General features: G+C 45.0%; 1 protein-coding gene across 1 annotated transcript in view; it reads left to right on the forward strand.

Annotated features, from left to right (window-relative positions):
• The window catches only part of LOC109835643 (coatomer subunit beta'-1-like), a 14599-nt gene continuing 14252 nt past the window's right edge, over positions 11795-12141 (forward strand). Inside the window, exon 1 of the mRNA XM_020403619.1 lies at positions 11795-11947. Within this exon, the coding sequence (XP_020259208.1) occupies positions 11945-11947 (3 nt within the window). The 5' untranslated portion in view covers positions 11795-11944. The remainder of the gene's footprint in view (positions 11948-12141) is intronic.

Here is a 12141-nt window from a genome sequence, read left to right on the forward strand (position 1 = left end):
CGGAGATGACGACGGAGGAACAACATCAGAAGCGTCTCGAAGAGCTCGAGAGGCTGGATGAAAAGCGTTTGGAGGCTCAACAACACATCGAGTTTTACCAAGCCAGGATGTCAAGGGCTTTTAACAAAAGAGTCCGACAGAGAAGCTTCAAGGAAGGAGATCTGGTCCTCGCTGCTCGCCGACCAATAATTCTCACCTCCAAGAAGAAAGGTAAATTCGAACCCAAATGGGAAGGACCGTTTGTAATAGACACAGTCTATTCAAACGGCGCATATCGCCTGATTACTCAAGAGGGCGCCAGGCAATTAATGCCAATAAATGGGAAGTTCCTGAAAAAGTACTATCCCTAGTACATTCAGGATAACTCGTTTACCGAGAAGTTCCTTGAAGAATATTACACTTAATATTCTAGAGGATAACCCAAAATCATTTTCACCACCAAAATCCCTCACTAATCAATTTCAATTGACAATGAGTCCACCAAAAATGTTTTTCTGGCCCTCTTGATTCTTTCCATGAACAAGAGGTCCACTTTCAGTTCGGAGTCCCCTTTCGATAAACGAAAGAACTTCCTTTCTTTTCTCTTTGGTTAAACCTTCTCATGGTTATAACCGAAGTTGGAATTCCACTTCGATAAACGAAGAACCTATTTCTCATCTTTAGATAACCAATCCTATAAAAGGTAGGTTTCTCTAGATTTTCCAGATTCTCGGAGTGGAGATCTCACTTCTAGTTTCTTTTGCGCTGGAAATAGAATATAAAATTCTTCCTTTCCAGAGTCAGGGAATAGAATATAAAATTCTTCCTTCCTGGTTTTCCGGGTTCGCCTTCACCCCAAAAGAAGACCGGGAAATAGAATATAAAATTCTTCCTTTCCCGCACTGATCTTTTCCAAAATTTATCAATCTAGGATTCATCCTAGGAAGTTTATCCCGAATCCTAAGCAGGGATAAGTCCAATCCTTTTCGAAGAATTCAGGATTCTTCTGGGGTATTCTATCCTGAATCCTAAGCAGGGATAAGTCTGCGCCTAACACGCGCTGCCGGTTTAGTCTTTTTCCGTAGAAAAAGACACCAGAGTTCAATTCTGGGGTATTCTATCCTGAAACCTAAGCAAGGATAAGTCTGCGCTTAACCCGCGCTGCCGGTTAGTTTTTAACCGTTAAAAAAAAACACCCGTTCACATATTCAACATTGTGGCAGGTGGTTATTAATAACACCAAAATCCATGCCTCACACGCATGGGGAATTTCATCCCGAATCCTAAGAAAGGATTTAGTCTTTTTCCGTACAAAAAGACACCAGGGTTCGATTCTGGGGTATTCTATCCTGAAACCTAAGCAAGGATAAGTCTGCGCTTAACCCGCGCTGCCGGTTAGTTCTTAACCGTTAAAAAGAACACCCGCCCACATATTCAACATTGTGGTAGGTTGTTATTAATAACACCAAAATCCATGCCTTACACGCATGGGGAATTTCATCCTGAATCCTAAGAAAGGATATGCCGATGCCTAACACGCGTCGCCGGTTTAGTCTTTTACCGATTGAAAAAGACACCAGAATACCAGTCTGGGGTATTTTATCCCGAAGCCTAAGTAGGGATAAGTCAACGTCTAACACGTGTCGCCGGGTAGCCTATTCCCGTAACAATGGCGAAGTCTATGTATTCAATATCATAGCACAAAGTCTCAGAGAATTTACTCTCTTAGCACAACGTGACATGCGGAACGGATTTAGACAATCCGCATGCTAGCCCGACTCAAACGGTAGTCGGTAAAAGCTAATCAAATCCGTTGATGGCTGAGGGTTTACCAAAAATCCTAAAAAGTATTATGGTCAATCATTTCAAACGGAATGAGGAATCATAATAAAGATAAAGACAAAAACCAGTTCCACTAACGGGATCAAAAGTCAAAACATTCAGCAAATGAAATCATACATCAAGAACATGGCCAAAAATCTGCTGATTAAGCTTAGAAAGCTTCTCATCATAAGCTTGCCTCAGCTCAGCTCTGATGGACTCCTCGTTGGTAGCTAAAGTCTTCGCAGCAACCTCCTCCGTCTCGGTCAGCTTCTGCTTCAAAGATTTCAACTCCTCAGATAAAGCAGTGTGGGCTTGCTGATCCTGTATCTTCGTCATCTGAAGAATACTCAAAGTCTCCTCTTTCTCACGGAGCTCTCTTCGGAGCTGGTCTATCTGGGTCTCGCAAGAAGCAATGGAAGAGTCAAGCTCGGTGAGTGAGGATGATCTAGCAGCAAGGTGGGCCTCAACTCGGTCCACTCGATCCCGCTGCACCTGAATGTCGAACTCAGCAAGAAACCTAGTATCGCGCTATGTCTGTAAGCGAGTATCCAGCTCGGCAGTGATGAATGACGAGGTACCTGCATCCCGGAGCTCACAAAATGCCTGAAGCTCACGCCTTAGGTAGTCAAGATCATTAACAATAGCCTTCGCCAAATCCGGGTACCCTGCATCCTTTATTGAATTTATCTTGAGATCAAGGAATGGCTTAAACTGGTGAAGAGAAAGCCCGCTGTGGAAGAGTTTGCCAATCATAGCATTCACAAAGGAGAAGAAGGAACGGATCTCTATGCAGATGACAATCTTCTCTGGGTCACTGTCTGATAATAACTCCTTCACAAGGACGTGAAGTCGAGAAGAAAGCCCTACACAAAAAAAAGAAAAATCCGTCAAAAGCCTTGACGAAGAAATAAATAACATTTCTCAGTAGCTCAATTTATACCTTCTTCCTCTTGAGTCACTGGGGGTGGTGGAGGTGTAACGGCTGAGGGTGTATCAACTGGTGTAGTTGGTCCCACAGCCGGCTCGACAGGATCAGTCTCGACAAAAGCTCCTGTCAAATATAAAATAGAATTCTCAGATACATCATATTATAGTTGCATTAGTCAAAATTAACTGGTCCTATAATTAACTTGAGAAGAGCTACGTACCTTCAGAAAAACCATCCTCGGGATTCTTAGGGAGCGTAGACTCAGGAAATACATCTCCAGGCAACTGATCATCAATCTGAGGAGAACCATACATAAAGTGGAGCATAGGAGTGTCCACAAGCAAGCCCTCCTCGTCAAAATCATCAGTCGAGAAATCTGACACAAGAGAATATAAGTACGAAAGGAGAATAAAAAGACTGCGACCAATAGAAATGAGTTACCTCTTATGGGTGCGTCAGCCTCTCTATTCCCAAGATCCACGTTTGCCTCCTACAAATTATCTAAAAGAGCAAGAAGTATAGAGACAATTAGGGAATGCACAAATTCCAGATCATTCAACTCCTTTGTGTATTGTTAATGGTAGATGTACCTGGATTCATCGAACTGGGTCCTACATTGACGGTCTCCCTAATGTCGCCAGCTTCTGCAGGCCCTTCTACCTGGTGCGGTGAGTCGGGCTCACCAGAAGATGCAGAATCGTGAAAAACAGGATTAGGACTCATCTCGCTCTCTCCTGTATAGAGATGGAAAGGCGTGAGTCAAAGTTCTGAATGATCAAGAGGCTGGTCTATAAGGTAGATGCTACCTCCATCATTAACAGGATCGTCACCGGCCAAATCCATATCAGATGCTCGCGAAACTACACGTGGCTTGCGGGCTAATCTCTTCCGCCTAGCAGCAGGGACAATAATCGAAGGTCTCGCATGGGGAGAAGGACAAAACTCTTCATCTTGGTCAGCTGTGGTCCCTGAAACATCAAACCATTGTCAGGTTTAATAATTTTGGAAGATAAAAGGAAAGAGTAAGACATTGACCTCGTTCAGAACAATCCTCGTGATCTTCAAGATCTCCGCCTGAAGCTTCGTCAGCAGAATGGAAGATCTTCTTTCCCTCTTCGTCAATCCGACGAGTCTTGTGCCGTGCCCTTTGTGACCGAGCATTTTCCCAAATCATACGGGAATCAACCTGAGAAGCCTTCTCAGCCTCTAGCTCTGCAATCGGCTTCACAGGGATGGTTTTATTGGCTGCTAACAACCACTTGCAGCTTAAGAAAGTGAGGTTCAACTGCCGCTCAGAACTCGAGAGACTGAACTTAGCACCAGTACAGCCCGTCACGGTCCACAACCATGTACGAAGACCGTCCACCAAACCGCCGTGGGTCCGAAGCTGCTGACGTGGATTCCCGACATAAAGCTGATCATAGCCAAACTGGCGAGCGAATCGGCAGGGTAGGTATGGCTCTATGAAACACTGATTCCCCACCCGGAAAGTCAGATAACCCGGCCTGATGTTCACCAGCCAGTTAAAGCAGCCTACGTCTAAATGAGTTCGATACCCCCTCGGCTTTTCCTCATCAATCAGGCACTCGCCGTATCGGCCGGAGAACTGTGGAAAACAAGTGGAAAACGCCCAACACTTGTGGACCTGTAGCTGCTGTCTGACGTCAGGAAATCCTCGCCCCTCCCACTTGCCGTTCTCAAACAACTGTAGCAGGGGAGCGGATGGGTCTGTGGCATACGGTACTGACATCATATCAGAACGATGAAGGACGAACCAAGCCATCAGATAAGTGTACGGAAGCTCCACCTTAATAGTAGGAATCTGAGCCGGTAATTCACTTTCCTTCCGCGTAAAAGCACCAGAAATCTGTCGAAGCCCTCGATGAATGTTAGCCACCATCACCGGAAGAAGCGAAAGTTCCTTTTTGTAGGCAAGCTGAACTGCTGGGTAGAGCACCTCCAATGGCAAGATATCACTAGACTGATATGGGACCACGCATTTCTTTAACCAGATAGCTAGGTAACCGGCGAGAAGGGTCATCGGTCGAATCGGTGCTGTCGCATGCCACAAGAATGATTTAAACTTGGTCCCTGTAGGAAAACCACTCTCAGGACTGCTAATGGTATAGGAATGAGCATCAACCTTCTTCAGTAGATTATTAACCCCTGAAGGAGTGAGTGGTGCCAGCTCACAAATAGCCTCGCCAGAATTGCCCTCTAAATTCCTGAACAAATAAGACACAAACTGTTTCTGGCTCACATGGGATTTAGCCCTCTTCGCTAAAGGTTCAGACTGCGTCAAAGCGATATGATAGTGACATGTGAGATCCCATAAAGTCTCGTAGCGGTCGGGCATGCGATCCTTCAGCTGACTTAATTCTTGGTTGGAGGGAAAATATTCCTGATATAACATCTGTCCCATGGGCAAACCAGAAATCATGTGCATCTCATGGAGGGCCAAGCCCAATTCCCCTTGCCGGGTCAGAAAAGTGTTCGAGTCCGGGTTATAGAGCTCACACAAAGTGAAGAAATGCTTCGTGCTAACAGGCAAACCATACATGGTGGCACGAACGGCTGCATACAGACCACAAGCGTGCAACTCCTCGCTCCATCGGCTCAAGACGTACTTCATCATACGAGTCCACCAAAGCTTGTCCAAAGAATGGACCCAACCATAAAATCTGTGGCGTGTCGCAGGCATCTCCCGTCCTAAAGCAGCAAGACGATTCTTCAAAGTAGAAGCAGCGGCAAGAAGCTCGTTACGCGGTGGTGCATCCAACCCCAATACTCCAGGATGCAATCCAGTGATATGACTCCTGCTCGAACCAGGAGCTGCCTGATGAGTGATGTATCCGCAGTGAACGCTCTCATGCTCCTCCGTCAAGCGCCACGACATCTCCCGTGTCACAGCCTGACGCCTGAGCTCAGTCAATGAACGATGCTGAGGAATCTTCGGCAAATATATGAAACCACTGCCAGTTTTATGAAGCCACTGCTCGGCGTCAATAAACACTGCATCCGGATCTCTAGCAGAGTCGCCAAATAAAAAGTCGGTCTTTCTGAGAGGCTGAATCGAACTGACATCTTTCACGAGGGGCGCATCTGTAATCAACTGGCGAAGAGCTCGAGGTCCACCTTCCTTCACCACTTGGGCAACCTCTGTCGACGTGCCCGAAGCAAACCGAGAAGTGATTGGGATAGGAGAATAATCGTCGGAAGTCGAATAATATTCGCCACGACGCCCGTACACCGCGTGAGATGAGAACGCCCCAGAAGGATATTCCACTGGAAGCAAAAATTTAAACACTTGTAAGTCTCAATTATAAAAGGAAGTTGAACTCATCCTACGAATAGGTAAGATAGAGTCACTGCCTTATAAAGGGTGAGACGATTTGGCCACATCATGCACTTATAAGAAAGGGTATATCGACAATATATCACTGCCTTATAAGGCACAATGCAGCGTCAAAACACCCCCTTTATATTGAGATATGGTTTTGACCAAGCAAAACATATCTTTAAAGCGTCGATCCTCGCCAAGGAGAATCAAGGCTCTTCCCGATTGCCTCACCAAGGAGAACAAAATGGGGTGAAAAGGGACCAATTTGTAATTTCCCAAGAAAATTCCTCTTTTTTGCAATTCCCCCCCTGAAAGGTGAGCTCGAGGCGCCAAATCTTAATCCTAACCCTCGCATGCGACCCCACAAATTCATAAATTGAATTAAGCATAAAATATGCTAAAATAATTGAGGATTTACCTGAGGAAAAGCTCGTGGATCCAATAAAAATCAGATCTTGAAAGAGGCTCAGACCACGCGCTCGAGGGGCCTGAGAGAAATTCTAAATATGGAAGTTTTGAGGGATTTCTCAGTCAAAGATCCAAAGGAAGACTAGATCTAATGCAACTATGAAGTTTTGAGGGAGAACGGATGCTCGAGGGAAGAGAAATCAAAAAAGAAGGGAGAGAGGGGGGCCGGCCCTAATGAGGAGAAAAACCATCTTTTATAATGTTGAACCAAGCTTAATTGAACCGGACCAAACCAAGTTGAACCGGACCAGACCCGTTTTGAACCAGAATTCAAGTTGAAGCTGGATCGAGCATCGAAACAACTTCAAATCGACCGAGAGTTTAGTCCTTGGTTTATTCTTACCTCTCCCACATATTCGGAAGGATCAGAAATTTTTTGAGCCTAATTACTGCCTTTTTTGGCTCATTATCAAGCCGGTTCAGCTCATTCGGCCACAGAAAATACTCCAATAAGGTATATGAGTATAAACTGTTCCCTATTATTGTTTGTTGAGAAGTTCCTGGAGGATATTTTTCTGAAAATATTCTTAAGGATAACTCAACAATACTACGCCGGACAACGCGTCGCAAAATAAAGACTCAATGCCAACAATCGATGGTCAGTTCTATGTTGAACCAACAAGCACGAGCTAAAGATCAGAAAATTAGGAACCAACTTCAAATTCGAAATTCCGACAACGGTCAGACAATAAATGCAGCACCGAAACCCTTTCAGATATTCGACAAAGCACCGAATAGCCTGAAGGATTGAAGGAATCAAGAACAGAAGCCATTCCAAGGTCCCGTTACACCGACTGAAGGTTGGAACATTCATATCCAAAGTATTCCAGACTCTTCTATAAAAGAACGAGGCTGAAATACTTTGGAGGGGGTATCTGTAGGCATGTAAAATTGCTTATAAGTCCCTTGGCATAGCTCGGCGCGGTGATTCGACAAACCATCGAGTGACGAGCCAACGAGGTCAACGAATCGCACGCGAGCAACGGAATGCATCCATTCACGTGCGGAATCAAGCCAAGGGTTCTAAGAGTCAATGAGTCATCCAACCAAGGGCAGACTCGGACGAATCACGATCTAATCAAGATCAGTTTCGGACTCGAACTCAGAAGTGGATTTACTGCCAAATCAGGATTCGGATCGACTGCCAAATCAGACAAATCAACCGCACAACGGGAATCACGGAACAAACGACAAAACGACAAAACCCAAGGGGGGCTCGGCCAAGACCGAGCCACCCATGGGTGGCTTGGCCCAGTGCCGGCCACCCATAGGTGGCCGACCCAGATCTGTGCGCGGGCACAGTTCAGAGAGCCTATAAATAGGCCCCCCCTTTGTTCATTTGAAAGGGTTGGAACTTTGAGAGCCGTTACTCTGCCGAATTGAAGATTGAGCTCAGAGTTTTGAAGACTTGAGGACTTGAAGATTCAGATCTGATTCTCGGCGAGCGTCCACGTCACAAAAGGCAGGAGTTCGAGAGAGGTAAAGATCAGATCTGAGATCTATACGAGATCACACTCCGGATCAAAGCTTGGCCTTTGATCCTGAGAACTAAGGGCGATTATTTCCTTGGTGAACTAATCCCCCCCGGCTATTATTTCCTTCGTGAAATAATACCCGTCGAATCCTGTAGATCCGACTAGATCTAGATCGCGCGGTGGTCCACGGATTAACCCTGGCGTTGGCAAAGAACCCACACAAGCGAGCGACCGCAAAACAGGAGCTCGCGATTTGTTCTAAAGGAGAAAGTTGTAATCTTTTTTATTTTCTTTGATTTCGTTGTAACCGGATCTAAAAAAGACCGGATCTTTTGTAATAAAAAAAAAATCAATTACTTAAGATAACGATGAATTCAATGAAGGTAATTTTCACCGCGAACAGTTGCTAGAGGATTTTGACGTATGTGGCGCACTGTCGTGGGGGCAGTACGGTGTTGGCATACTTGTATCGAGAACTGAGTAGAGTATCCCTGATGCAGAATAAATAATTCAAGGGATGCTGCACATTGATACAGATTTGGTCATGGGAGCGCATTCATATTGGACGCCCTACTTTACTTGTGCACCGTGAGCTACAGGGGCAGTTTCCTTTGGCGTACATGTATAATTGGACACACAAATTTTATTCGCACTGAATTTGTACTTATATATTCTCTATTCTGCATATAGGTATAACGTACGACACACAAATTTTATTCGCACTGAATTTGTACTTATATATTCTCTATTCTGCATATAGGTATAACGTACGGTACGCTAAGTACCGATCAGCGAAATTTGTACTTATATATTCTCTATTCTGCATATAGGTATAACGTACGGTACGCTAAGTACCGATCAGCGATGCGCCATCGTGAGTTTTACCAAAATGAGCTTGATGGCCTCCAACATGAACAGGTAAATATAAATCTCAAGTCATTATGAATATTATAGTTTTGTTGTTGATACTGATAAATATTTTATTTTATTTCAGTTCAAGTGGAGACCCTATACACCGCCGGAGCTCGATATGCATTCTCTTGCACCCATCTGCCGAGATAGTCCTGACTTGTGGAGAGCCAAAGTTCCATTGATTTGTTGGGAGATCGTGGAGATGCATGTCCCTGACCGTGTGATACGACAGTTTACGCTCTCTCAGCATGTGCCAGATCCTGTCGAGCAGATCTCTCGTCGGCGGCGACCTACTTCGCACTATACCGACTGGGCCGTAGTCCGTGCGGCCTACATAGATAGGTGGGCTCACAGGTGGGATTTCATCCAGGATACGAGGCCCACAACTGTTGACTATACCGCGTATATGGGTTGGTATTAGGGTATCACACATAGATGGATCACACGTGACCCACAGTCCTTAGCTGGACACATGCCACGGCCACCGACAGACAGTTACATCCCTAGTGGGATGAACGAGAGAGATTACGTAAGTTTCTAAGCTAAATTATAATATTTTTTATTGAGTTGATACTTAATAAATTGTTTACCACGCAGGTCCGTGTTTTAGATAGCATTGAGGCTGATATTAATGCGACCGTGCCTGAGATTCAGGATCAGGTGGCGTTAGGGCTCCTCAGCAGGATCAAGAAGACCATAGCACATGTGTTTCATAAGACTCACGTCGACGAGTTCGCAGGCCGTGAGGACAGGTCTCGATCATTTGGGCAGGCGTACACTCGGCGCCGACGGCCACGTGACGATGACGACGACACTTCGCATGCTGATGGAGTCGGCACTTCGCAGCCTCATACACAGCCGGATACTCAGATAGTCGAGGCTCATCAGCGCGGGGGGCGGGAGGAGTGGTGCGATGAAGCTATCGTGGCTTCGTCAGACATTTCAGGGCGACATACCAGAGGATGCCAGTATGGAGACGCTTCAGTTTCATGCTCGTGCATACATATTGCACATGATAGGGTGCGTGCTTTTTCCGGATGCGAGCAAGACTCTCGTACATGCACGATGGCTGTCACTGCTGGAGGATTTTGACGTATGCGGCGCACTGTCGTGGGGCAGTGCGGTGTTGGCATACTTGTATCGAGAACTGAGTAGAGTATCCCTGATGCAGAATAAAGAATTCAAGGGATGCTGCACATTGATACAGATTTGGTCATGGGAGCGCATTCATATTGGACGCCCTACTTTACTCGTGCACCGTGACCTACAAGGGCGGTTTCCTTTGGCGTACAGGTATAATTGTACACACAAATTTTATTCGCACTGAATTTGTACTTATATATTCTCTATTCTGCATATAGGTCGTGCGGTACGCTAAGTACCGAACAGCGACGCGCCATCGTGAGTTTTACCGAAATGAGCTTGATGGTCTCCAACACGAACAGGTAAATATAAATCTCAAGTCGTTATGAATATTATAGTTTTGTTGTTGATACTGATAAATTTTTTATTTTATTTCAGTTCAAGTGGAGACCCTATACACCGCCGGAGCTGGATATGCATTCTCTTGCACCCATCTGCCGAGATAGTCCCGACTTGTGGAGAGCGAGAGTTCCATTGATTTGTTGGGAGATCGTGGAGATGCATGTCCCTGACCGTGTGCTACGACAGTTTACGCTCTCTCAGCATGTGCCAGATCCTGTCGAGCAGATCTCTCGTCGGCGGCGACCTACTTCGCACCATACCGACTGGGCCGTAGTCCGTGCGGCCTACATAGATAGGTGGGCTCACAGGTGGGATTTCATCCAGGATACGAGGCCCACAACTGTTGACTATACCGCGTATATGGGTTGGTATTAGGGTATCACACATAGATGGATCACACGTGACCCACAGTCCTTAGCTGGACACATGCCACGGCCACCGACAGACAGTTACATCCCTAGTGGGATGAACGAGAGAGATTACGTAAGTTTCTAAGCTAAATTATAATATTTTTTCTTGAGTTGGTACTTAATAAATTATTTACCTCACAGGTCCGTGCTTTTGATAGCATTCGGGGGGCGGGGAAGAGCGAGGGGGAGGGGGAAGAGAGGGAGAGGAAGGAGAGGAGCTATATTGGGTTGTATTTGAACTTATTTTGTTAAAATTTGTAAATTGTATGAATTTTCAAATACTATACTTTTATGGATCAATTATAGCTCGATATGTGATCTTTTTGCGTATTGTTTGATTCGTGCGTGTTTAAATAATATATATATTACAGTAATTATTGTCAACAGGTAAATAGTTGTATATATGAGTTAAATAAGTAGAGGTATACAAAACATGCACAGCAGGCTGTGCATGTTCTGTAAAACCTGCAACTTCACGGGAGTTCAACTCCTGTGAAGTTGTAGTCTAAATTTCCCAGAGAGCGATTCTCTGGGAAATTTGGCCTGTAACTCCACGGGAGTTGAACTCCCGTGGAGTTTTAAATATCGCAACAAACTCCACGGGAGTTGAACTCCCGTGGAGTTTATTCAGGAAAATAATCTTCACGGGAGGTCAACTCCCGTGAAGATTAAAAGAGTGGTAAACTTCACGGGAGTTGAACTCCCGTGAAGTTTCGTATATTTTTTTAGAAAAACCGACCTGGTTTCAGCGACAGTGCTGAAACCAGGTCGGTTTTTCAAAATAAAATAGAAAGAGGTCGTTTTTTGCAATTAAATAGTTAAATGGGTTGGTTTTGAAAATTTGTCCCCTTAATTAAATTAGGCTAACTCTTGGTACATCAAATTCATAATTTAATATAATAATAATATTGAAGAGGAGCTAATGTGTAAAAGAGCCCATTCGTCTTGAGTTACTACTTATTATTTCTTCACTGTTGTTTCCCACCTCCTCTCTCTTCTCCATCTCAACGATTCTTCTCTCGAGATTCACCAGCACCACCCTGAAACCCCGCTCCGTTATCGTTTCATTTCTCGATCCAGAAACCCTAGATTCCTAGGGTTTTTTATCTCCTCATTCGCGAAAATGGTACGTTTTCTAATCGCTCCCAGTGTAAAATCGCTGGATCTGATCCAAAACATGTTAGGTTAGCTAATCAAGCGCCTAGGTTTTCAGAATTTCGTCGCATTTTTTACATTTTTAGTGTGATTAAGATCTGAGATCTGAGGCTGTATTTTCTTGATTTGATGTTTTCCCTTTGTTTTTGTGTGGGGGGGGGGGGG

The sequence above is a fragment of the Asparagus officinalis genome, chromosome 3 (genome assembly GCF_001876935.1).
Source record: "Asparagus officinalis chromosome 3, Aspof.V1, whole genome shotgun sequence".
In the NCBI taxonomy this organism is placed as follows: Eukaryota; Viridiplantae; Streptophyta; class Magnoliopsida; order Asparagales; family Asparagaceae; genus Asparagus; species Asparagus officinalis.